At 37.6% G+C, this 27,747-nt stretch overlaps 1 protein-coding gene across 10 annotated transcripts in view; it reads left to right on the plus strand.

The window, feature by feature from the left end:
- DLG2 (discs large MAGUK scaffold protein 2) overlaps positions 1-27,747 on the plus strand; it is a 1,022,965-nt gene that overhangs the window by 779,198 nt on the left and 216,020 nt on the right. For all 10 annotated transcript variants that reach the window (XM_086481686.1, XM_086481690.1, XM_086481691.1 and 7 more), the window contains 2 exons: positions 6,882-6,950; positions 17,082-17,238. In XM_086481686.1, coding sequence (XP_086337812.1) covers positions 6,882-6,950; positions 17,082-17,238 — 226 coding nt within the window. The remainder of the gene's footprint in view (positions 1-6,881; positions 6,951-17,081; positions 17,239-27,747) is intronic.

Genomic DNA, 27,747 nt, shown 5'->3' on the forward strand with positions numbered 1-27,747 from the left:
TAAGCATACTTTTTATATTCTAAAGCTTATCATTATCTCCTGCAATTATCTCAGCCGTAAGGAAGCAGATTTGAAGTCACTAGATGTTTCAGCACTTTGAAGATGGGTGCTGACTTAGGCGCACTGCTAAGAAAGGTGGATAATTAGCTTTATTCCAGGAGCTGAAACATTCCTGAGTCACAGTTTCACCTTGCATTCTTCCTCATTGTTATATGATGCTAATTTAGGGCTGCAATAACTCAAATACTTTCAGTTGTGGAATGTGGCTAACCATTTCTCGTGGATACTGTTTGGGAAAGGGGGAAAGGGAGGAAGGAAGAGAGGAAGGAAGGAAGGAAGGAGAGGAGGGAGGGAGGGAAGAAGGAATAAAGGACGAGGTAAGCAGCCTTGTTGACTATATTTGTGCAAGTGAAATTACTCCAGAGAACCTGAACAGAGATGTAGTGTGGTCCTTATTCTATGTATTTTTAGGCAGACTGGCAGCCTAATCCTTCATTTTGTTTCTTTTTTGTTTTCCACTGGGTAGGTATGTAGCCTAGCAATACTATTTGTAGAATATATGTACAGATGCCATTTTAAAAAAAGAGATATGGTTGCTAAGTCACTCCAAAAATCCTCGCTGCATGTGCCTGTGCGTGAAAACAGTGTTACATCTCATGCGTGGCTTTGTTACCTGAGGGTGATCTGAAAGTAGCAGGGTTGAATGTCCTATTCTCTGAAGTTTCCCATTTACTTCTGATGGGAGACTGTCTGGTTGGTTTGACACTTCTAATATGGGTCAGTAACTGTCAGTGCTGGATATTATCAAGCTGTTTGCAACTGAGATAAAATTAATACAAAAAAGAAATCACTCTCTGGTCTTCTAATTAATCCCACAGGAGAGCAAAAACTCATTTAAGTTAGAAGTTTAGCTGTCGGCACCATCAGGAAAAGCTGGTTTCACTTCACTGAGCTGAATTAAAACTCCACATTAATGGAATTAAAGCATGTTGCCTTCTTAAACTCTTACACCCATCAAAGCAAAGGCTTAGAAGCTTTGTAAACAACTGCGCTGATATCTGCAATCCTTGACATAAGAAATAACATGCTGAGAATACATCATAAAACCGAACAGCGTTGGTATTCCCTTCACTGTTCTCCAGTGGAACTTTTTCAATAACGTATTTATCAATCTTTGTTCTTTTGATATTGTGAATAACAAAGAACTTAGAGCTCTAGTTTTGTCTTTTTGTTACATTGGGTTTTATTCTGTTTTGTTTGTGGGATTTTTTTGCCACAGGACATGTTGATAGGGAGATGGAGTTTGTATACTTTTCTTCTGTGTGCCAGTTTCAGAACTGGGGACCTCAAGAACGCAGGTCTGAAGCCGGTGTTCCGAGGGGTCTCTGTCCAGCCTGTGCCACTAGCTGCATCACTGGTTCTTTATGAGAAGACGCAGGTCAATTGATTTAGGAAGCAAATAATGACTTTTATGTCGTCAGTTTTAACTTGTCAAAACAAAGATACATGAAAACAAAAGGTTTCCTAAATCAAGACTATAGCAAATAGAGGACAACTGCTCTTTGTTGGTAGGAGGTGGGTTGGAAGAGGAAAGCTGATGACTCTTCTAGCACTTGTGTGTAAAGACAATGTGTATTGTTTGATTATGAGCAGAAGAGACCAAGAAAAATTTTAGATTATAACAACCTTCTTTCTTCCACCCTCAATGCAATAGGCAGGCTTCGGGATGAACTCTGATTTGAGTATCATGCAGTCTGATCCTTTAATGCTGGTTTGTCCTTTAGTTCCCAAATCGCGTTACAGAAGTTTAAAACACAATAAATGTTTTCCCTAATCTGATTATTTCACCCCAGGTGGGGGTTTCACTGGGATATTGGTGAAAGTGTCATTCATGAATGAAAAGCAGTAGGTAGTTTGGTCCCTACAGGGAAATAAGAGTTTATGCTGCTGCCTCCAGTTTCAGCTTCACCCACATAGCAGAAGTGCCTTCAAAACATTCTATGAAGGGCTAGAACAGAATTAAATCCGAGGAGACTGGCTACTTCTCCTCTTGTTACTATGACACTTGTTGATGCGTTATTTTCTTAATAATCATTAAAAAATGTTGACACCATGCTGCTCTATTTTTAGTATTTTACAAAGACATGAAATGTCAGGCCTTGCCTGAGAAACAGGTTTAAAACAAAAAAACCCCACGTAAACTCATTAAAAAAGACAGGTTGGATCCTTTGCTCCCTATTTTGCCCCTCATTCACTTAGAATCTCATTCTTTGTTCCTTCACTAATACGAATTGCCTTACAAGAATAGTATATTCCCCTTGTCTGGAACTAAAATTAAATGGAATTAAGTTAAAACTGGTATTTCTTGGGGTGTGAGATTCCTTTCTTCAGGGAAAATCCATCTCGTGTGGCTGGAGTACCGAGTAGTATATTGAAATATTATTACTTTATATTATTAAAACTATTGAGAGATTTATTCAGTGTCATTTCAGAGAAAGGGTAGCATTTTTATAATACTAAATGTCCAACTTTGAATACTTAGATCTGTGAGTGTAAAAATACGTTACTTACCTACATAACTCAATGAGGATGTAAGATGTCTGTGTTTAGGCATTCATTGTAGAAAATGTTGGTGGCAACAACTCAGAAGTTTGATTTTCTTTTGTGCTACAAAAAAGGTAACACATGCACAAGTGTATTAAATATGTGATGAAAACAGCTTCTTTCTGCTGGTTCCACCATTTTGATAGACACCACCAGGAGCTTTATGTGTTAAAGAAGTCAGGAGTGATATCAGGCTGTTATTTCTGTCCCCAACTGGATAGTCACTTATGACAAGCAGTGATTAAACTGCATTTTTGATTTTCAGTTGTCATTGTATTCATGATGATATTTTAGAAGGCTTAAGCTTGTACTGAGCATTGAACTTGATTTTTATAGTTATGACACAAAAAATGAGGTTTCCTGTCACCAGTTATGAACTATTTTAATGAAAAAAGCCAAGAACTCATTTGAACTTTGCTTGTCACAAATACCTAGAATTGGAAAAGGGTTTCTAATGAGTGGAATATTGCCCATAGCTGAGCTCCTTGCTCAGAAGGAGTGAGGTATAGTGTTCCTCGCACAGCTTTGCATAATGAGGTAACAATTCCAGTGAGGGATGCTGATGACATCTAGTGCTTGAGTGGTTTGGTAATTTCAGGACAATACTGAATTGAAATCACTGCTTTCATTCATACTTGTTACGGGATTACTCTACTTAACAGACCATCAGATATAATAGAAAATAATATTGCCATCCTAGTTTTTTTTTTTTCACTCCATCATTGAAATGTGTTTTGCTTTTCCAAAAATCTACTCTTCCCTCTGAAGATTCTTTGTTTTCCGGTCTGTCTGGATGATAATCCTTTGATTGATTTGTTGTTTCTTGCCCCAGCCATAACAATACTGTGTGAGGGTTACTGCCAATCAGATGTGGTGGCACGGCACAAATTCTCAAGTGGCTGAGGAGAGTGATTAGTGAGTTCTGGGTACCTTGCCCTTCTGATGAAATGCTATGCTATACATTTGATTTACTGAAAGGGATAAATATCCTCTTTTGGCAAAGCAGGGTTTTGGAAGTGTTTTAGACTGGACACCTAAAATCAAGGAACCTGGTGCTCCTAATCACTTCTAGAAGTGATGTTTGCTCTCATTTCAATTTTGCGTTTCAACAATGATTTTCCTTAAAAAGGTCATAAATAGTATTTTCACCCTTTCTAAATAGGAATCATGTTTTAAACAATAATAATCTACAGTTATAAAAAGATGTTCAATCTTTTTAATATGCGTGACTAGTGAAAACCAATAATAAATCTATGAGAGTGCAGCTGATTCCAGCTTTAGATCTAGGTAGGTCTATGTTCAGAAAGGTCATTTGTTCCATGTTAAAGAAGACTGTGTGAAGTCAAAGAGAGATCTTTTATAAAGACTAAGAGGTTTTGCTAATTCTGTACAGGCCATTATGAATAGTATGGTGACAAAATTCTTACTCTTTATTCATCCATTATATAAAATATTTAGAAACAGCGTGATCTAACAGACAGGTTATAAACTTCAGGTTTTGCACAAAGTAGCCGGGGTTAAGCATCAGTCCTCAAAGTTAGTTGAATTCATCAGTAAAATGCAGCATCACTGTGGGGACTGAGAGTCTATTACAGTGATCAGGCTGGTCCCTTTCCTCATTTTGACTCTTCCAGTGCAGGAGCAATAATTCACCGTTCTGTAAATTACTTTGGTGAGTGTAGCCCATATTTTATTTGCAACATCCAAACATAGTCACATCCCAAGTGCTTACTATTCATTTTTTTTTTATCATCTCCAGTTAGTAATTCTATAGATAAATGGGAAATTATTTGGTTTTAGTGCTTTAGCAGCTGAAAGTCCTACCTTTCATGCTCTCGTAATTGTGCTCATTTTTAAGCTGGTCAGAGATATATAAATAAGTTTACCCTAGTAAAAATAAGGCAATGCTGAAGTCTTTTTTGGGAAAAGAAACAAAGCTTTCAGAACTCAAACCAGTTTGGTTAGTTGTGCTTGGATGTAGGTATTGTGGGTCTGGTCATAACAGTATGCTGTGGCTCTACTAAGGAGGAGATCTTGAAACAGGGAGAGGTGGCTTAAAAGTTTTAAGGCAAAGTGCCATATCAGCTGTCATTCCTCAGCTTCCCTTTCCTATGATAACATTCCTTTGAAAACCAGAACACTACACAACATTTGTGAAATAAAGCCAATTACTGCATGAAACCATCAGTTGCTGCCGTGCCATGCCTTTTTAATAGATTTTTTTCCCCACAAAATATGTAGCATCTGTTACAAGAATATGAGCTGCTTGTTTAAAGTCTCCATTGTGGGGTGGCATCGGCGATATAGCTCAGGCACAGCTTTGCCATCCTCCTCTTAGAGACAGACCTTGACATACAGTATGACTTAGAGGGCTATGACATACATCATCGCCCTCTCTGCTGGATTCTCATTCCCTGTACCAGCCGTATTTTTGCATCTCTTGATGTAACTTCAGGGAATAAAGTTTCTGAGAGTCAAGCTGCACAGGGAAAAGTTGGAGGAGTTATGGCTCTGCTGTGTCACTTCTGTCTCATGAAAACAGGGGGGAAAATCAGGGGGGAGGCTGTTCCATTCCTTATTAATCTGGTGTGGGAAGCGAGTACAGGAACATAAGCATGTATGTTCCCTTCCAGCTGTAGAGGAAGGGGGACAGAATACAAGCCACAACCTAGACTTTAAATTTTAAAAAATACATAAACACTAAAAAAAGGAGTTTAAAAATACACATCCTAAGTCGTAATCAATATTCATAAAATATTATTCTGCAATGTTTGTCAAACTCCACTATTCTGTTCATGCCATGATGCCAGAGACGCATGATACTCCTGTATATCCTGTGTTTTGCTATAAAACAGATAAAAAATCCCGTAGTGCTTCTTATTATGGAAATATGCTTTCACACAAACCTTCTGAAATACCCAGAGTAAGGATAAGTACTGCATTCACTAACACGAAATAAGAGCACGATGGTCGCAGCAGGAAATACCAGCAGGTGGCAGGTCTGTGGCTGGCACAGTGGGTCACAACTCTATGTGCTACACAAAAAATCACATCTCTTCTGTCAAGCACAGTATTGGCTGTGCTACAGGATAAAATGCGTGTAAAAGATGTTTTGCTCACTAACGATGAATGTCTTCGCTCTTAATGAAAATAAGGTGTGCTGCTTCTGAACAAGCAGCTCGAGTTGTATACAAAGCTTGAAAGCAAGACAAAATCTGCAATTAGTAGAATCAGTGATATAAAACCAACTCAGAGATTTATTTTTAATGTGTACTTTGCATTATTAATACTGAGCCTCACTATGTGATCTAGCAGTTTTAACTAATCAGAAGATACACCCAGATGCTTCTACTTTTTTATTATTTTCAAAACCATTGTCTTGGATAAGGAATGCAATTTGTTATCACAGAACTGCCTTTGATTGATGCTGTGTTGCTATCCATTTATATTTGCATTAATAATAATGTTACAATGCTATTATACAATGGTACAATGCTGTTATACAATAATACAATACTGAAGTTAACGTTACTGTGTCATTTATTTGGTTTATATTAGCATAGCAACTATTTTTGAGGTTCCTTAGTCGTGACAAGAGAACATATGAGAAGCTATTAGACCTCAGGATTTTTATTCAAAAATATTTTTCTTTCAGAAAGTCTGTGCTTTGCTTAGAAAATATAATTTTTTTCCTAAATGTTGTGTCTTACGTTGATAAAATTTCATGTGAAAAACTCAAGCTACTTAAACAAACTCAAGCAGTGAATGTAGGTTGAAATTTGTAAAATTTGAAGTTACATTATGGTTCATTTGTAAGCAGTGCATGTCTTCTTTTACTGAGCATTTTGCCTGAGAAACACTGACAACTAGGTTGATAACGTTATTATTTACTGTTTAACCGTCTGCTCTGAAATTAATTTTGTGTTTTATGATCAGTACATTTAGCAGAACAATTAACATCTAAGCTATTGTAAGTCAATAAACTGTATGTATATGTATATTTTAAAAAAAGAATAAGAAGGATAAGGGGGAGTTATTCTCTTCATTATCTGCTCTTAATGAGGAATGAAACCTGATTTTAAACAAGCGAAATTGTAGGGTTGAGCCATTTTTTGAAGAGATGAACATCACTGAAGTCAAAATGCTTTAGCCGCGTGTAAAACCATCTGACTGTTATTTCTATTTTGACATTAGCTAAACTGCTAAAGAAAATAAGAACAAAAGAAACTACTATTTCTTTAACAAATGCTTTTCTTTATTCTTCCTTGGTCATCCAGTCATTCCCAGCACAGCACTGCGACGCGTCCACCCACAGTGAGCTTGCAGCGGACCATTTCTGTGGAAGGGTAAGATGATTCTCTGTTGAAGCTGCCTGTAGAGCTTTCAGATACCACTAAGCCAGACACTGAACTACCCACACATACATAGCTGTCAACAAGATGTGGGTTTGCATACCACAGTGTTTAAGTCTGTGAGATGAAGAAATAAATACTTTCAAATTAGTGCTGATCCTTTCTAGATACTTGCACCGAAAGGTTTGGTTTTCATGGAGATAAGAATATCTGTCATGGAGATATATTAAGTACAATTTCTTCAATTCATCTCACTTGACTAGTGTTAACATTTACACGAGTTTGCTGTAAAATGGTTCCCACTAATCATGGAAATACCCAGTGAAGTCTTACTCTATTTTCTTGATGTATGCATGAGTTGGTTTTGGTAAAGCAGTGTCCCAAATCAAGGATGAAGAAGTACTGATAAGGAATAAAATCCTGTGCTGGTGTTTATCTGTGTATACTAATGCATCAATTGTAGAAGCACAGCTCTGAGTACTTATCTGACTCCATTTGAACAGAAATAGTAGGGTAAAATATTAATATTTCACAACCACAGTTAATATTTTTACATCTTAAAGGTACTAGAAAAACTGATATTTAACATCGAAACATTTAGATTTTGGTTGCATGAACAGGTGCAGTTTACAAAAAATGTTAATTTTGTTTCTCCCTTCCCATAGAAATGTGGAACAGTTCGAAATATTTTGTAGGCATGGGTAACAACTTGTCATTGGCTGCTCTCAGGTCCTATTTCAAAGATTTCTTTCCTGTGATAAAAGTGAGAATCCAAAGTTTCCACAAAGGACAGATGTCATCTTGTTGTTTTTTGGTTTATGTTACAACCTTACTGTGGTGCAGTCAGAAAATAAAATAGTAGAGAGGTGAAATAATCTCCTCACTCTCACTCCTAAGTGAAGCCTGAAATGTTTTGCTCAAAAGTCTCTATTTTTTATTTCTTATCTAGATCTAAGATTCTAATTTTTTATTTAAAATGTGTAGGACAGCTGTAGTAATTGCTCATTAAAAACAAGACTGAATAATGAAATTGCTACAGGAAAGGAACATATGGCTTAAGGGCTGTCATGTGGTATTCAACAAATGAAGCTCTTCCTCCACCTTCTTGCTCAAAACAGGGTTAATTTCAGGTTAGATAAGGCTGCTCGGGGTCTTGTTCAGTGAAGCTGTGACTATCACGAAACGTGGAGATTGTACAAGTTCTGGACAACCTATCTCAGTGCTTAAACACCCTCACTTTGGATTTCTTTATCTCTTTCTGTCTAATGAACAAGAGAGAGTCACAATAAGTTCCCTTCTTTTCCTCAGATCAACTCAAGAATAAATTGGTGTTTGAAATAAAACTGAGCTTCAAGAATAAGTTCATCAGTTAAAATGGTGATTGGATTAAAAAAAAAAAAAAAAGGAAAAGGAGAAAAAAAAGAATTTGCTAAATTGAGATTTAAGGAAATTCTATTATGGTGTCTCTAACTTGTTCTACTGGACTTCATAATTCAGGAGGTATCCTGTACATTTAAAATCCTATTGAAATTTGGAAATCAATCTGTCTACGTGAATTTTTGGACAAATTGCAGAATCTGTGCTGGCCACGCAGACAACTTGCATATATTGTGTATGAATCATTAGAGCGCAGGAAGTCTGCAATTGATATCACAGGTCTCCTGCTGTTCAGGAGGTAGGAGAATATCTGGCTTGTAATTATTACTAATCAACTTACACTGAGTCATATTTCATTCCATGTAGGAAAGTGGGACTGTTAGCCTACTACACCGCTGAGCAGAAATAAGTAATCAGCTCAGCCCTAAATATTTCATTATGTTAAAGCTCGATTTATTCTAATGCTTTTGTGAAGTCCATGCTGCTAAGTATGTTTATAGCTAATACAATTTGAGGTCAAAACAAAGTTATTTTTCTCTTTTAGGAGCCCAGTTTCCATCAGCAGAGCCCTGTATTTAGGTGACTCATTATATTGCTTTTGAGATGCACTTTGTAAATAGCTGCTTTACCTGCAAGGCATCCCTAGCACACACTGAGATTTGTGGCCTGCATGCTGGCTTTGTGTGACTGACTGTGTAGTCACTGAAGTCCTATAATTATTGGGTCCTGTGAAGGAGAAATGCAATATAGGAGGGTTAAAGAAATATAGGGCGAATTGCATTTGCTGGCATTTATTCCTTTCCACCCTGTTGAATATGTAATAATTGAGCTGGCTAGAATAGATTTTTAAAAAACTTTAGTAGTTTTTTTTCATCTAGGTAATAGATTCATATATAAAAACCATTTTTTTTTAGGGAGGGCTTGTATGGATTTCATGTACAGCAAAAAAAAATAGTAGCATGGTGAAAAAAATACAGTTATTGGTAAAGATTAAGTTTTCTTTATAGTCAAGCCATATATTCTTCACAGTGCACATGAGGAACAGATTTATTACATGTATAAAAACATGAACTTAACAACTTTTTTATGTCATCGTTAGTGCGATCTAATTAGTAACTTCTAATTAGCATGGTTTAAAACCAAGAAAACTGTAATGTTTGAATTTGAAAATATTGTTGGTTTGAGTTTTTTGAAATGGTTTTCATGAGCTATTTTATTGTTTTGAGTATTTGAGTATTCAAAATAGGAAAAATACTGTGTGAAAAGTAAAACCTGTTATTTGGAAATCCTGCTGTATCACATGAAGCTATAATGTTAGTGGTGTGTGGTAGCTATTGTCTATGCAGTTGACACACAGACTAAATTCTATTTTACATGCTACCAGTCATCTCTTCTGCTGAGCTGCTTAGAAATTGGCATTTCAACTTACTCGATTAAGTATTTTGATGGAAATTTTAAATGAATTTATCAACATGATTGAGTATCTCAAATATATATAAATATACATAAATAAACAACATTTGAACCATGACAAAGGGTAAGAATTTTTATTCTGAACAGGACAGATATTACAGACCCTTTTGTGTTTCAAAAGTATCTCATGTAAAGTAATTTTGGATGCTTGCTACTCACGGACTGAGTATTGATATTTCGAAACATGGCTTAAAGGCACTGCTATTTTTAGGTATTCTCTTAGCCTTTGAATACTTCCTGTCTCCTGACAGTGCAATGCGGTTACCTATCCCCATTTCCATCTCGCCTAGCTTTGTTTACAGACTGAAAAGCTGGAGCATTCATGGTAAATAGAGCCATCGAATGCTGTAAGTAATGGTTTATAGAAAAGTGGTTTCAATATGGAACCAATAGTGTTTAAATGCAGGATGCAAAGCAACCTTTCTAGTATGGAGTTGCCTGTGCTGGGTGTAGCAGGTTGAACAGAGATGCAGTTTTCAGGATTTATTTTAATTATTACCATGTAAATAATGTACATCACCGATCAGGGGAGAGAGACAAGTGCTTATGTGAGACAAATATAAATGAATAAGCATATAGGAATAATCTCCCTTTCAAAGTTAAGGAACATATTAGCTGTCCCACATTGTCACTCTAGAGATCAATGAGCTTTCTCAAATTTAGGAGACATACTCCTGTGCATTTAAAGTAAATGTCTGGTGTCTTTGTAAAAATATAGACCAGGTTTTCAAATAAGAGATTTTTCCTGTATGCCAATTCCAACTTGTTAGCTGTAAGCAGAAAACATTGCCTAGTGTGCAGGCTTTAATTTCTCTACAAAAGACAAAATGAAAGACTGTTAACGTCCAGAGGGGTTCCCACAAACAAATAAAGTTGCACATGTATAAGCCAGTGCACTCATGCATGCATGTCAGGTTGAAGCCTGGCTCCCAGTAGGTTCCCTTGTATTAAATATACTTCAAAGTTTGTGACAAGTTAGACACGATGTTTGCAGAATAAATGCGTGAAAAATGTAGTCAGTATTAAAGTTAGGATAAAGTATTGCTTCTACATTTAATGCCAACATTCAGTCAACAAGAAATGCCGAGGAAACCATAGTCAAATAAACAGATAAAATACTTGTTTTGAGCAGAACAGGTAACTGTAGTAAGCAAAATTATATTTTGCTTTGTGATACGGTAAATGAACATCTCATTAAAGGCTGAATACTTACTGGTTAGTATATCAACATTAAGTAAAATTAAATAATAAGTCACTAATCAATTACACATAATGAAAATGAACGCTTTGTGCATGTCCAGAACATCATCTCAGTTTAAGATGACATAGTTACCCCTCTGGACTGTGATGGTCAATGTAACAGCAATAGATAATATCCTTATTTTTGTTATTTTCAATTGTAATTGAAATCTTGGTAATAATAATTAAAGTCACTAATCAGGGAACATCTCTCATTGCGTCAAGTGCAACCCTGTTAGGTAACACAGATGTGTTCAGCCTCTCCTAGGCTCTGAAGTGGTAAAGGACTGGGGACTGGAGAAAGGAAGGCCTGCCAGCTCCTCCCAGTGCCAGGTCGTGGTGTTTTGGAAACCTCACAACAGAGGTAGATCAGAGGGCTGGGGAGGAAGGCAGGGGTAGTGCTGTTTCACAGAGTGATGGAAAGATTTTGCCAAAACTAAGTGAGGAATAACAAAGGGAAAAGTAATAGCCAAGATGCCACAGAGGTGATATTGCAATAACACAATAGATAAGAGCACTACAGAGAGTTTTTTCTCTTAATGGTTCTGAAGCAGAGTTTTGGAAGGTATAAAAGAAAATTTAAATAGGCCAAGTAAGTTTGGTTTTGCCTGAACTTCAAAGTCTTTTAAAAAGGTGTGTGTGCATATTCCAGGCCTTCAGCCACTTAAGATTTCAAATTCTCTCTAGTATGATTGATCAGATTTTAAAACTTCATACACCCTGGCGAGTTCTCTGTCCACCCTAGCTTTCTGTGCTAAATGCTGTGAAGAAGAATGCTCAATCTATTTGAATTACCTCTTTTAGGTCCTTCCAGTATGAATGCGCTTTGGCTGCCTGAAATAAACATGCAGTTATTTATCAGAATCTTTTGAAGCATGAGAGGAAAACTAGAAATATTGTACTGAAAAAGAAACGGCTTCATTAACAGCTGACTTTAAGCAGGCATAGCTCAGTGCTCTCACAGTGAATTGTCAGAAGCCAAGCACCATACTGCTCAAGGGTGCTTTGAACCCTTAGATTTGGCGCGTTTCCCCCCGATGTACTTCTAATGTGTGAGTTTAACCAACTAGTAAAATGTCTCTCTACTCCAGTTTTCCCTCCTGCCATTTGCTGCTTTAAGTGGCTTGAATGTTTTTTGTTGTATTCTGTCTATGTGGTGCTTTGCACAGAGGGTGTGGGGCCTCAGTTGGATACTGGGTGCTACCCTAATCCACGCAGTAATATAAATAAATATTCTTCTGGGCTTCCTATGTTGTGTGTTAATGGATGTATGTTTTCAATATCCTTTCCGAACCAAACAGCATTTGAAAAAAAAAAAACCAACCCTGCACCAAAACAACAAAAATAACTGCAGCCAAAGCAAGATCAAAGCCATATTTCTAAATCTGGGCAGATTTGGGATACCTCGTTGGATGTATATAACCGAAGAAGTCTCTAGGGTGTGATATTTGAAAGCGCTCAGTGTGCATAATATGTCTGTAGATGTTCCAAAAAGCACAAAATCATGTCAACGCCCCAATTTTATAGATGGTGCAAAAGAAACAGAAAGACAGCTGTGTCAGTGTGAGATGAATACTAAAACTGGCTGTATTCTTTAACGTAGCCAGCAGCACAAAATATGCAAATTAAAAATGGATTTTCTTTCAGTTAGTTATTATAAGAATTACTTATTTTCAGAAAGCTCTTCCCCTTCATTTATCAGTCCAGTTTTTAATCTCTAAAATTAAATCTATAATTACTGTGGATTCACAATCTATAGAAGAATGATAGGGACATTCACATTTTTGTCCTGTCGTTTTCTCATTGTAAGTGAGTAAACTGATCAAAACAAATAATCAGTACAAATGTAGTAGAAACAAAACACTTAGCTGTTTTTAAGATAATGAAGAAATAAAACAAACATGAACCAAAATAAAGTGTTAAGGAGGAAAAATGCCTCACTTTTTTGATTTTTTTTTTTGTTAATTGCATTTTTATGACAGGAGAAATTTTCTTAAGTGTCAACGTTTTACCCACTTTGATTTTTTATTACTTATTGGTTTCAAATATTAATTTAGCAAGACTTCGCTCTTACATCAGGCCTGCAATTTATAACGTGCTTTAGAGAATCTGATCTGATGCATTCCCTGAAGCAAGTAACCAAGTCCATCCAAATTGATTCTCTCATTGATTTCTGAGCCTGTAAATTTGTGTGGATCGCAGCACTTTATTTGTTCCTTTGCTCCTGGCTCTATTATAGTGAATCTTCCTTCTTTCTCTACCTTTCTAATTCCTTCCCTGTTCTCCTTTACAGATGCACTCTCTCCCTTTACCCTGTTCTCTCTTTTCTTTACTCTTTTTCTTTTTTTTCTTTTTTTCTTTTTTTTTTTTTTTCCCCTTCTGCTGCCTTCTGTCGGTCCAGGAATGTTTTTCTCTCACACTCCTTTCTAATTTCTGCTTGATTTCCCCTGCTGCTCTTCTCTGTTTGTATTTGGTACGGAGCTGCAGGAGGGCATAAAACATGCACACACAGAATTAAAGTGCTAGTACGGTTTGTTAGCACCTAGAAACTTACCTTCAGCCGTATTTATTACAGAAGAAATTGTAAACAGGATAAGTAGTCGAAGCCAGAGGCAGAAACATGCATTTCAGAAACGCTGGATGTTAGAAGTTCCTCTTTCCTAGGTAGCTACAGAGTGCCACCTATTGTCTCCAGACAAAACAGAGCTTTTAAAACAAGTTACCCTGAAATTGCCTTTGCCTCAGTTGCTCATTTCTGCAGAGCTACACATTTGTACCGAGTGCATTTACTGCGAGAAAACATCATTCACGTTTGAGTTATTTTTCTTTCACTGCTTACTCTCCCATCACCATGTCATCTTTGAGTTCTTAATTCCGTTACCTCCTTTACAGCATTCTGTCTGGAGCTCTTTCATGTATATTAGAATTACATTCATAAATAATTTTAATAGAGGCAAAGGAGGTTTTCCTAATGTTCCTTCCCAGAGATTAAAAAAAAAAATAAATGGAGCACCTGTTCTTAGATTTTCTTAACCATCATATTAAAAGAGTTGACTGTAAACTTTCACCAGGTGAATAAACACGTAACATCCTCACCTTCAGCTTTATCAAAACTAGCTTTTTCTGTGAGTGTGGCTAAAGCACTGACAAACAGCTAATTCCTGCATTACTCTTAAGAGATCACCTCGTCAGTGGCCTGTATTGTAGTTTGTTTGCTTAAAAACCTTTTTTTCCTACTTTAACTTCGGAACACACTACAAAGTTTTATTATCATCATAAATTTGTGCGGTGTTTTTCATTTTTATACTAAGTACACTGTACAAGTGTGAACGATGATATATTCCAAAAAAACTTATTTCTTACATTATGGTGAATTGGCATATACCTTCTGCTTCCTGTAGTTTTTGCAGTGCAGGCTGCAAGGTTGTTTCTATGATGATGACAACAACGCTTACGTGTTCTTGAATCCACCTTTTAGATTCTGCAGGATACTCAGATATGAAAGAAATACGAAGACATGTTACGGTTGGTCAGTCTCTACACAGCCAAATTTGAGTCATGACCAAAAACTACCTGATGCGGCTAAAAAGCAGGAGCCAAACCCCATTGTGTTCTAATCACAGCGTCTGACATTTCCCCGTTATTGTTCGAGCTTCCTCTGAACATAATCATCCAAGGGCAGAATGTGAATTTTGCTGTCAAAAGGCCAAAATTACAAAACAGCACTGGCAGCGTTTTAGGCATAAATCTGCTGACTTGATCAGAGACAGGGATTAATAACTGGGCCAACTTTTTGTTGAGCTGCACAGCTCACTATTCAGTGGATACCCAGTTGTATTGACCTAGTTTTGCCCATAGCACTGGCTTTCAACTTTATGATCCAAGCTGCCTGTCATATGTGGAAATACACAGTTTCATTTTGAACAAGAGCTCTTCTGATTTCTCACCAGCAGAGCATGCAAATACATTTGTTTGACTTTAGTGCCTCTTTTTCCTCAACATTCAGGTAAACAATAATGGCAGTAGCCCAGCTCTTGCAGAGTATTTTTGATGTGTAGGACACGAAGACGACAAGTGTCACCAGATCATTTTGTGATGAGAAAATTGAAGCTGGAAAAACAAACAACTTGCCAAGATCACTCAGCAGCCCATGGGCTAAGCGGAGAAAGGAATCAATGCTTGCAGCTTGCTGTCCTAGTTCTGCGCCAACCCCCAGGCCACCCTTCCTAATTAAAAACCTGTTTAGACTTCTTAGATCTGGATTACATTATGTCTAATCTGCACATATTTAAAAAGGTGCTAAAAGTGTTGCTTTTGACAACAATTTGCTTTCGGCAAAACCCCCTTCAATTTCTGATTGGTTAGAAATACTTCAAGAATACACAAACTACAGACAAGATGTCTTTTTCTCACAGTTGTATTTTTAAAAGTTTTTTTCTGACTATACAATGTTAAGAAAAAGTTGTAAGGTGGAGGACCATATGGAGTAGGAGTAATACTTTCTCTAACAATCAACTTAAAAAATATAAAAAATTTGCTTTATTTCTTACTTTCAAAAATATTAAGCTTCAGTTTCAGAAAGTTGTGATGTTATTTAAAGATCATGATGAAGCTGGGGATACTCTTTGACCCTTAGCCCTGGGCAAAGATGGACAAATACCTACTGGTTTCAGAATTATCATGTAAAGATTGTCTCCATGTATACAGGCATGTATACTCGCATCAAGTAAGGCATCCCTCAATTAATCACTTCTCTGTCTCCCTTTTTTTTATTTTCTTTAAAAACAAAATGGAAATTAAGAAGCTCTTCATATGATGTAGAACTGTTATGTAGTACACAGGAAATATTGGATCTTTTTTACAAGAAGCATTCTGGCGAACGTTTCTGTAGATAGTGGCTGTGGGTGTGTTTGTTTACAATTGCCACTTTGCTGGTAACATTTATTTGTAAGAACTGAGGATTAGAAGAATCCCAAACAATTAGAGAATCCTATTTAGACACATAAATGTATGTATTGGTGAGTATTTGCAGGGCTGGGGTTAAGATTTACACATATTAATATAACAGCAATTACACATTTTCTGAAAAGCAAATTTTTAGAGGGATTTGAAATTGGGTAAGTAACAATAAATATGGTGTGTGTGTGTTTGTATGTGGTTATGTGTGGTTGTGTATCCAAAGGAGAGACAGAGCTGAGGCCTCAAACGTAGCACAGAGATTGAGAACTGGAATACCTGGGACACTTTCTCAAGGATGTTACCTTGATTGCTTAGGAAAGTCATCTCTTTCTGGACATAAGCTTTCCCATCAGTAAAATGCATGTTATTATGTTGACATTCTTTGGGGCATATTTTCAATTGAAAGATGGACAGTGCTGTATGAGATGTAGCTGTTATTATTTATTGATTTCCATCACAATGAGCAACTTTTTAAACAAGTAAGGTAAAAGCAGGTATCTCTTGGTCCGGTTCAGTGATAAAGTTGTAGTGTGTCTATACAATTGCAAGCTCCTGATAATGTCAGCTGGAGTTTTTAATGAGATTTTGCTCTGTTAGTTTGATCATACAAATGTTATTTGCTCCAAATCTGTCAGGATCAAAGACAGCTGCCTTTGCTTTGCCTAGAGTTTTGAATTTTTATTTTGTTCTTTTCTTTAGAAAGCAAGACTAGGACTAGAAAAAAGGATTGATTATGCTTGTATATACATATAGCTATAAATAAGACTGTAAAATACATTCAGTGGGGTTTTTTTGTTTTACGAAATCTATTGCTTCTCTTAGCGAAGATTACTCCAACGGGCTGAAATTAATAGAGATGTCTGGATTCAGCACGAGGAAAAAAAAAAAAGAGAATGATAGTTAATTACTACCTTGTCTGTTCTCCAGTTAACAGATTTATCTCTGTTAAATGGCTTCTTTAGGCAATAATAGACCATTGTGTCTTAAGCAAAATGTAGTGTGCTTGAGCTGCCTTGAGAGATGTGTACACACTGAGAGTTTTGAATGGATAAACATTATCATTTTGTTTCTATACAGAGAGCCTCGAAAAATCATCCTGCACAAGGGCTCCACAGGACTTGGTTTTAACATTGTGGGAGGAGAAGATGGGGAAGGCATTTTCGTGTCTTTCATCCTAGCAGGCGGGCCTGCCGATCTCAGTGGAGAACTGCAGCGAGGAGATCAAATTTTGTCTGTAAGTATTTGTGTTGGGCTTTGCCTGCCTACTGCTTCATCTTTGTCTATACTTTGTCTATGCAAGGGACACACAAAGAAGTCTTTTTGGTTTCCATGTTGTGAAATCCAAGCTGGAAAGAGTTTATCACCGAATATTTTGTTTATCTGCTTTTGGGTTTTATAACATTTATGCTGTAAAATGGTGTTAATGATGTTAACTGCACTTAGCTCAGAAGGAGACTTTTCTCTGCTTAATGCTATTTAGAGTATGGCAACACTGCAGAGAGAACCTAAACACAGTGCAGACCTCAGCATCTCCTGCTTTAGCCCATCATCCAGTTCCATTTTGCCCAGAAATGCACTACTGAGTCCAAAGATATTTCTCAGTTTTAGTTTTTCTTTGAGAAGAAAAAACAGTACTGTGAAATCATCTAGACTGGGGGTGCCATCTAGTGTGCACTAAACAGCTTAGCAAATGGCCCAATACAAGAAGGAGATTAATTAGGTTATGTTAATTATCTCTGTGCCTCTAATGAATTTGATGATCACTCTGAAATTCATTTACAAATTTTAGAGGATAAAAGACTTTGTAGCCTGAGGTTATATTTTGCATACTTAGTCACAAAAACATCTTAATTATTCTTTCATGTCTATATTGATAGCACACATTTAAAAAACAGAGCATTTATGTTTTAGGCTCTGTCAAGTAATTGAACATCTGACTGAAACAATCTGAATGTGAAGGATTTTGAATGACAATGAAAGCCTTGAAAATGTAGTTAAATATCTGTTCACATTATGCTGGCTTACAGAAAACGGAAACTATCCCAAACTGATACAGTTGTGGCTGTTTCATGAGAAGTACATAAACAGCCTTAAGGCAAAGAGCTGAAACACAGGAATTATCTGTCTCAGATGAGTGATGGACCCCCTAGGCTGCAATGTCACACTCACTGCCGCTGTCATGTTTTCTGTCCCTGTGAATCTTCCATCCTTGGCTGCACTTTGGTTAGTGTCGGGGTGGAAGATAGCTTTAGCCTGGATGGTTTGTGGCATGGTTATGCAGTACTTTCCTGGCCAATGCTTAAGTCCCTTCATGAGGAAGCTGGAACTGGTTTTCCTGCATTGCTTAGGAGTTTCTTGGCCTCTGGCCTATTCTATGAAAAGTGAATTTACCTTTCACCTGTCAAAATTTTGGTGTGAAAAGGTGGCTGGAGCTTCTTTGTGACATATGCTAGAGAGGTGGGCCCAGATGAACCTCATGAGGTTCAACAAGGCCAAGGGTCCTGCATCTGGGCTGGGGCAATTGCTGGTATAGATACAGGCTGGGAGAAGACATGCTAGAGAGCAGCCCTGTGGGGATACTGCTGGATGAAAAGCTGGACATGAGCCACCAATGTGCAACTGCAGCCCAGAAGGCCAATTGAATCCTGGGCTGCATCAGAAAAAGTGTGGCCAGATCAAGGGAGGTGATTCTCCCCCTCTACTCTGCCCTGGTGAGACCTCACCTGCAGTACTGCATCCAGCTCTGGAGCCCCCAACACAAGAACGTGGACCTGTTGGAGCATGTCTAGAGGAGGGCCACGAAGATGATCAGAGGGCTGGAGCACCTCTACTATGAGGACAGGCTGAGAGGGTTGGGGTTGTTCAGCCTGGAGAACAGAAGGCTCCAGGGAGGCCTTAGAGCGGCCTTCCAATACCTGAAAGGGGCCTATGAGAAGGCAGGGGAGGAACTATTCACAAGGGTCTGTAGTGTTAGGACGAGGGGTAATGGTTTGAAGGTAGAAAAGGGTAGATTGAGGTTGGACATCAGGAAAAGGTTCTTTAATACAAGGGTGGTGGGTCACTGGAACAGGTTGCCCAGAGAGGCAGTGGAAGCCCCATCCCTGGAGACATTCAAGGTCAGGCTTGATGGGGCTCTGAGAAACGTGACCTAGTTAGAGCTGTCCCTGCCTATTGTAGGGGTGTTGCACTAGATGACCTTTAGAGGTCCCTTCCAACCCAATACATTCTATGATTCTATATGGAAAATCTGGCTTGTTAACACCAAAGGGATGCAGTAATCTGAAGCTGTGAGGACCATAATAGTATAGTTTACCTAGACCTGTTACTTTCAAATGCTTTAAGAAAAACTGAAAATGGCAAGTAAAAAATGTTTAGGTGCCTTAAAGAGATCCCCAAGTAGAAAGTTTGTAGGAAATTGTAAGAAAACAAAAATAGATTCTTACAAGCTTATCAGCATGAAGAGGTAAGGAAGGCGAATGCCTGTGCCAAGAAAAACACAGACAAGAAACCTAAAGAGTAGAAATGGAAATTTATTTTTCTTTGGCTAGATGCAGCAAAATAAGACTGACCAAAAGACCACTAGGAGATCAAAGCCTTTCACAGTACATTGTATTCAGAAGTCCAGCAGCTCAGATGATACAAATTTAAAAGTCCATTTTCCTTTATTTTTAAGCAGGAGTATATTTAGCAGTGTAGGATACTGCCACAATTGATTTTTTAACTCTGGGGTTTTTTTGTCTGTTTGTTAGCAATGTTTTCCACAATTTCTAATCAAAGTTACTAGCATTGCTGCAGTATTTAGTTTTCATGCAAGAGTAGTTTATTTGTTCATTGAGCAGAGAGGGATGGAAATTATTACTAAATTAGACTGCATGCATATCCCCAGGCAGTCAGTAAGTTGGGCAACGCTGACTTATTTAGCCACAAATGCCTATTAAGAATCTGTTTTTCCGTATTTGAATGAAACAAATTTCATTCGCAGGCTACTTTTAGACTTGATTAATCTTACACCATTGTCTGGTGAAGGTTCCCAGACACCTTAATTTTATAAGGGCTGCACAAAGTAGATCTGGTTCTCTCTGTTTATTCTTTCTTGTCTCATCCCTCAGAACCGCTTCCCTACAGAAATAGTTTTTCCACTTGTTTCACAAAACATGACAAATTTGATTTACCAAGAACAAATAGTACCCTCAAAGCTAGTATTTCTAATTAACTCAGGCTTGGTTAAATTTCTTTCAGACAGGAAAAGTAGTAAGAGATTTAAACTTTGGAGATCTGGATTGAATTCTCTGATTTTACTGGTGTCCTTCTATGTGACTTTAGGGAAGGTGCTTTATTTGTCAAACCTCGATCTCCTGCATGGAGGAGGAGGATCACAGCACTTTCCTAACTCGTGCCTGTGCTGTAAATAGGAAAGAGTGTTGACTGATTGAGAGATATCTATACTCACATTTGGGAAGGCACCTATAACAGTACCTTAAATAGACTGCAAATCTATGAGTGAGCCCCAAAAAAGCTAGGAATATGTGTTGCCCTTGGGTGACAACTCTGGTTGTATACGTAGTCCTAGAGTCAGTCCACAAGGCTTGGACACATCCTATAATCTCCCTGCTTCTCTTTCTGCTTGCTTGCTGTTATGGAATAGGGAGGGGTCCAAGCCTACAGCCCTCCAGGGGCTCTATGAAGTATTAGGCTGCAGCCTCGAACCCGTGCACAAGTGAAATTTGAGTTTATTTTTCCTAAATGCCACCAGATGGCGTCACAGGATCAGTAATGATAGAGATCTGCCTTTGGCTAAAACCTTGGGAAAAGCCGTGACAGCTGGATTTTTCTGTTTTCAGTTAATTGACTGGAAATGCTTAAAACATATCTCAGAAAGCAGACTGATCTTCCCAGTGCTTCTGTGCAGAGAGACAAAATGAATCCTATCTGAATCTTGAAGGCAAATTGAAGAATAATGGAAAATACTGTTTCAAATGGTAAAACATTTCAAATACCAAAAAAAAAAAAAAAAAAAAAGAATGACTGTTACATTCATGATAAGCTAATTTTCCCCCTAAAAGGTAGGATTTTTTTAGTGCTAGTTTCTTATTGTTGTAATTCTTTTTGCTCCTGTGAATTACCACCAAAGATTTTGCTTCTCACTTCTGAATGTCTTTAAAATGTAGTAAGCGTACGTTCATCACTATAACAGAATATATCACTCCCTGTAGTATTGTCCTCTTATTAAGTATAATGAAAATATTATGAAGTAGCATTTTGAATACTAATTGACTTGATTTGCTAGGTGCTGTGTACACACAGATTAGCTTTTATCTCAGATGTGTGTAAACCAAATGAAACAGCTCAGAATATCAATGGAAGTATTATTTCAATTTTAGAGCAGTGGAAATGAGGTGCCAGTATGTTAATTGATTTGTTTAAAACCATGTGAGAAGTCTAGGCCTAGTCTAGACTTAGAGGCTCCTTGAACTCTGATCCAACCGCAAGTTCTCCATCTGTTAGGAAAATGCAGTCTCCAAGAAAAATAAAATGCTATGTTCCTTGGTGCCGTTCCTGCAGTTTAAAATTCCGTTTCCGATGCTACAGGATATTTTGCCTATTAAAATAGCAATGGGAACCCAGTGTTTAGTGAAAACCACCTGCATGAGAACAAATGTTTTCCAAGAGTCATATGCATAAAGCGGTCACACATTCTGCATACATCCTTGCTGACAGAAAGCATTTCAGGAAAGAGGTATATAGTGAGTATGTTGTAATTTTTAGGGGAAATTCCCGGGTAGGCAGGAGGAGGAATATGGTCCTATTCAAATAAAAATTGCCACATCATTTTTTGCCTTCCAATCTCAGATCAAAATTATGATAAAACATGCTTACTTATTTCAGGTGTCTTAACCTACATGCTTCAAAGCACTTTCAGTGACAAGCGGGAAACTTCTTCTGTAGGTACAGTACCTAAAGCACAGAGAGTTAGTTTATACGTGCAAGTTCAGCAGCAAAATTCAGATTTACAATTTACATACAAATAATTAGTCCATATTGCTCCTGGAATTCCTATGATGACATTGTTTTTCAAATAGTTTTATAATTTTCCGTAAGACTACATCAGGTTAAAAACGTATATAAAAGAGAGAATTAAGGTGAATTGATAGCCATAAGGAGGTAACAGCAAGTATTAGCATTTGAATCCTAACTTTTGAAATTACTGAATTTTGTGCCTCTGGACAAGACTAAACCTCAGATTAAGAGACTTAAAATAAGACATCTACATGCTTGCTGGGTGTCTGGTTGCCATTAAAGTCAATGGAGGCTAGAGAATGATTCAGCTGGCCAGCTGTCTATTGGGTAGAGCAAGCTGAATTGCTCTGTAAGCTTTATTGCCTATATTGATTGGGTCCCATTGACTTTAACGTTAAACACTTACCAGCTTGCATGTCTATATTTAGGCATCTTAAACTGAATCTCACATTTCATATGTGTTTGCCCTTATAGTATATGTTTGCTTTTTCAGCTAACATCATGCTAACTTCATCGCAAATAAAAGCAAAATAAAATTGTGAAGCATAAAAGCAGTGTCAGTGGCTGGTAGCCTGAAAGCAGAAGCAAGAGAAAAAGGAGACTGTTTGCTCTGGAGCAAGGTTGCTGCTCCAAAGCAATACATGCCACAGGTTACCTTAAGGAAATAAAACAAGTTTGCTGAAGGGTAATTGCTCAACAGCAACAAGAAAAACGGTAGAAAAAGAACAGGCTACACTGTGACGATGCAGGTAGTACTCTTATAATGCCCCCATTTTCCCTCCCATCTAACCTGAATGAGATGAATGAAGTTAACCGAAATCTGTATGATTTTCCTCTTGGCATAGTACCAGGATGTATTCTTAAATGGGGACAGACAGTATCTTTTTTGCCCTGCTACTTTCTGAGAATCGAATAACTATGCATTGGGAAAGGGCTACCAGAGATACTCTGTGGGGTTTTCTGTCACTGGTACATGACATTATACATAGTTTACAACGCTGGCATTTGAGCATCTCACTTCAGTACTGTCTCTGGTATTTTACACTACGTTCTCCCTTGTAGAGGGAGGGTGATCTCTTATATCAACCAGACTTTGTCTTGTGTCTACACATCGTCCTGCTGTCGATTTTTTGTGAAACATTTGCTTTCCCTTATGAACAGTTTAAACATTTCTTTCTACTTAGTTCCTCCCACACAGCTCCTACCCACCTTCTCACTCACATCTGTAGCAAAAGTACAATATGCATTTGAATAAATATTATGTTCTCCGATTTCTACTCCAAAATGGGTGCATATAGAGCAGGATAGAGTGTAAGGACTCTGTGCTTATTTATAGCAAATATTTACGCTTTATATTTGCTACAGTTAGAATTGGCTTTCAGATTGCCTCCCCTTACTTTGGTGCAGAGAAGCTTTCAGCTTTCTAATTTAAAATGGCTTTTTGTTCATGTAAAAGCAGTAAAACTACCTAGGGCAAAGATTGCATTTGGTTACCTAGGTGGTAACGGCAAAAAAAAAGCAAATACCATTAGGTTTCACTTCTCAGATTTTTTTTCCCAGACTGCAGCTTGCTTGGAAAAAGTTTGAATCATCTCTACAGGGCCTCCATGGAGCATCTTTTTGTGACACTTGTGTAATAGTGTTAAGATTAGAACAGATACTCCCTTTGCCTTACTAGACTTATTTGCAGAGGCACTGACCATATTCTCAGGATGCTTACCTCCCTGCGGTGGTGTGGGTGATATATGACTCTGGGCTCTGGTATTGGAGAGTTTATCAAATTCTGCGGCCTTTAACTGCACTTGTCTATAAAGTCTCCCTTTATGTTTTTAATATTAATCCTAATTAGTCAATAGGACAACTACAGCTACATAAACTTGCTTTGTAGTAATGTATAGAGCATTGTGTGTTATATATTGGGAATGTTAGTATACAATCAGTGCCATTACTTACATGGGTAGATCAATTCATGTGATTGGACTGTCAAGAAGTAGAACTTGCTTGAAAGTCAAGGGGGGGGGTGTCTTGCTAAACATATCCAAATGATAAATGCTGCACAGTAGGTGATGTATGTGATAGATCTGTAAAAAGAAAATCTCTGGAGAGAAAGGGAGCTGAGAGCATGGGTGCTGTCATATGTTAGTAGGATCACACCAACTAGAAGGACAGGTAGATTAAGCTCCTTAGGAGCAAATAGTGGATTAATGTAAATTCAGGCTTTTTTAATATTGGGAAGCACAGGGCATATAACCCTTCAGGCTCCCTCTGTAGCTAACAGAAAGATGTAGCTATTTCTGGAGTACAATTTACCTTGCTCTAAATTAGGCAAGGTACAGGTCAGACAACTGTTGTGCTGTAAAAGTCTACATTTCTTTTCACTGGTTATAGAGAACTTGGCATGATTTCCCTTTATTGAAATAGATCCTATCCAAACTGACCAAACATTCAGGAATCTTTTTGGTGGGTAACACGGAAAAAGCATGTATAAGTCAGATAATTCCAGATTTTATTCTGACCAGTAAGGAAGAACAGCCTAAAAATGGGAGAATGAAATGTAACTTGCCCTTGAGTGACCATATAATATAGTGGCAAAGTTTATGATTTTGTGCTGGAAGGGAATGGGGAAGTTCAGGAGAATAAGTACCATGAACTTCAAAAGCAGCGTGCTGTGCATCACAGCTGATGTAGAAAATCCTACATGGAGCAAGTTTTAAAGTAACAGTTAATTGAGAAGTGGTAGCTGTTATTTTAAGAAAAAATAATAAGAGCATAGTGAAAAAAAGGAATGACAGTGAGTAGTAAGAAATGAACCTCGGTACTTGAGAGCCTTTTGATGATATGGTACTCAAGTAGTTGACACTGAAAAAATGGAAAGTGAGTCAAGTTACTGTGCATCATAGAATCATTAGGTTGGAATAGACCTCTAAGATCTAGTCCAACAGTTGTTGTTAGGTTGTGAGGTTGTAACAACATAAGTCCTAAAAATGTATCAGTGTTAGGTAAAATTTTGTGCCAGAGTCAGAAGGGCAAGATGTAAAATGGACTGTGACTAGCAAGGGTTAGAAAAGGTAGCAAGAAAATATTTGATGAGAATAGAAAACCAAGCAATAAAATTGTTTCCTAAGCAGTTGGAAGAAAGACTACTTAAAAGTGAGATTGACAAGAGTTTGAATGTTTGGTGCATTTTTACTTTCGTCTTCTATAAAAAAAAAAGGATCCATGATCAACCGGATAGGGCAGTTATGAAGAAAAAAAAAAAAAAAAAAGATAAATCTTCAGACTGGACTAAGGCAAAACCAAGTTAGAACGTCAACAAATGAGATACTTAGAAACCAGCTGAAATTCATTGTCAAATACTTGAGGAACTATTCAATGCAGACCAGTCAGAATTTTATTCAAGAGCTCAAGGAATATTTGGAAATATAAAGAATCTTGCCCAATTTTCCATTAAAACTTCTGGGAGAAACAATCAACCTATTTAAAGATATTTAGAGTACAACAGAAGGAGAAGTAAGAGCCCCTATGAAGTTTTCAATAATAAATTGTCAAGTGTCATTTCCCTCCTGAAAGAACAGCCACAGGGCCGGAGAAGAACCAATAGAGATGTCATTTTACCACCTACCTGCCCCTGTAAGCTGCCTATCAACATCTTCATAGAGTGGCAGATCACAAGCCCCCCCAAAAACTAGAGAAAAACAGAGAAAAGCAAAGATGTTGTCATGGCTTGATCTAATGGGAAGATCTGAGGCAAACAGTGGGTTAATGCAACTCAGACATTGGGAAGTTCTGGAATTTGAGGATGAGTTACAAATGTCTGTAGATCTCAAAAAGTCCTCAACCTGCTTATATTTATATGAGATCATCTGGATGCACAGTGATCCACCTTTCTATATACGCTCAGTTTCACCTTTTATAATAAATGCAGACATCTATCCAGTACTTGCTGTCATCATGATGAACCAAAAACATTTCACGTGACAGAACTGAATCACCCATACAGCTTTCCTGTACAAGAGGAGTTTTTTAGAGGTACAGAAGGCAACTGGACATCCAATGAACAGAAGCTGGGTGCAAATAAAAATTTATGCTCTTGAAAAAGCCTCTCTTTTTATATATTGAAAGAAATGGCTTATTAATTTTTTCTTCCTTTAAGCCTTGTAATTTGCTTACGTCAGGAAAGCCCTAGCATCCTCTTTGACCATAAAAATTCACTTCAACAAATTATGAACTTTGTCCCTGTAAAGACTGCCGTCTGGAAATACTGACCATTGGAGAAGAGAGCTGGTCGTTAACTGTTTTTCAGTGTTGTTGATAAATACACATGCTGGAAGTTGAACTTAGACATATTCAGCCTCGAAACATGATGTACTGGTTTTGTAGTCAGGGTAACTGGGTTATATTGCAATAGAAGCTCAGAGACTTGTCACTTTGGGACTTCAAAATAAAATAGATGACTTTCTAAAATACAAGCTTAATGGAGCTTCTAGGGAAAAATTTACCACCTGTGTACACTGGAATACGATGTATGTCAGTGACTATATAGCTCTCTTTTGTCCTTTATTAATCCAGGAATCTCTTACAGCTGGATTTCTCTCTCTCCCCCCCCCCCCCCTCATCTTCCTGCAATCTAGAACATATATTGCAGTTGCCTTGATGCAGTAACTGTGTCCTAAATTAACTCTGACGTTTCCAAGCACATGATAGGAACTTAATAAATTATACTAACAATCCTCATGAATAAGGTATGTCTCTTTTTGCCAAGCAGCATTAGCTGTCAGACCTGTCAGTTATGTGTCATGCAAAGCTAGTAAATTGGACTAGACTAGAGGCTGGGTATTTTTGCTGTGATGAAATCATCAGTTGCCTCTAAAACATTCATTTTACAATTGCCTCAATGAGTAGAAATGATCTGATGCCAGATTGCTTGCTCTTCAGCTCCTAATAGTTTAAGGAGGAGTTCACATTCAGTTCAAACATCCTGACTTAGCAAATTTTGTTTTGAGACTGTCAAACAGAATTATGTCACATCTGATACACTGAAGATTTGGAGCGAGCTTTACACCCCTCAGTGTAGCCTTTCTGTCAGCCTCACTATGAAGGGAAACTAAAACCAGAAAATTGAAAGCCCAGCTGCTGCTGCTGGACAAACTGGATACGTCCCTGAGATTTATTCGTTCAGAGATATGCCCAAGGCTGGACTTTCGCCTTGTACTTGAAAAGACTAGACTGCAGGCATCATTCTGCTCTGCTGCCCAGTAAGTTTCAGGTTCCTGAGTGATTAAAGAAATTATCATATGACACGAGCTGCAAAATAATAGAAATTGGCCATCCATTAAATAGGGTATTTGAAGGATATTTGCAATAAATTGCTGGAGGAGATTTTGGAGATCCTTTTGAAAAAAACAGAATAGATGTGCCCTTTATGGGAACAAGCAAGCCACCAGGATGATAATAAAAGCAAAACCACTTATGGAACACAAGAGCTGTTTCCTTTCCATTGGTTTTAAAATCGTGCTTTATTTGAGTGTGTGGAGCACCATCTATTCAGTGTCTATGTCACATAATCCTAGTCTGTAGAGCCACAAAAAAAACATGAATGTTGTGATTCAGGTAGTTTTAATATGAAATGTGAGCACTGAACAATTACTTCATCTAGAGCTGAAGATTCCACCTAGACAAGCTGCCATTCAACCTTTGATGCATTGCCTCATGGTCACTGGATTGA

The sequence above is a fragment of the Leptosomus discolor genome, chromosome 1 (assembly GCF_034619465.1).
Source record: "Leptosomus discolor isolate bLepDis1 chromosome 1, bLepDis1.hap2, whole genome shotgun sequence".
Taxonomy (NCBI): Eukaryota; Metazoa; Chordata; class Aves; order Leptosomiformes; family Leptosomidae; genus Leptosomus; species Leptosomus discolor.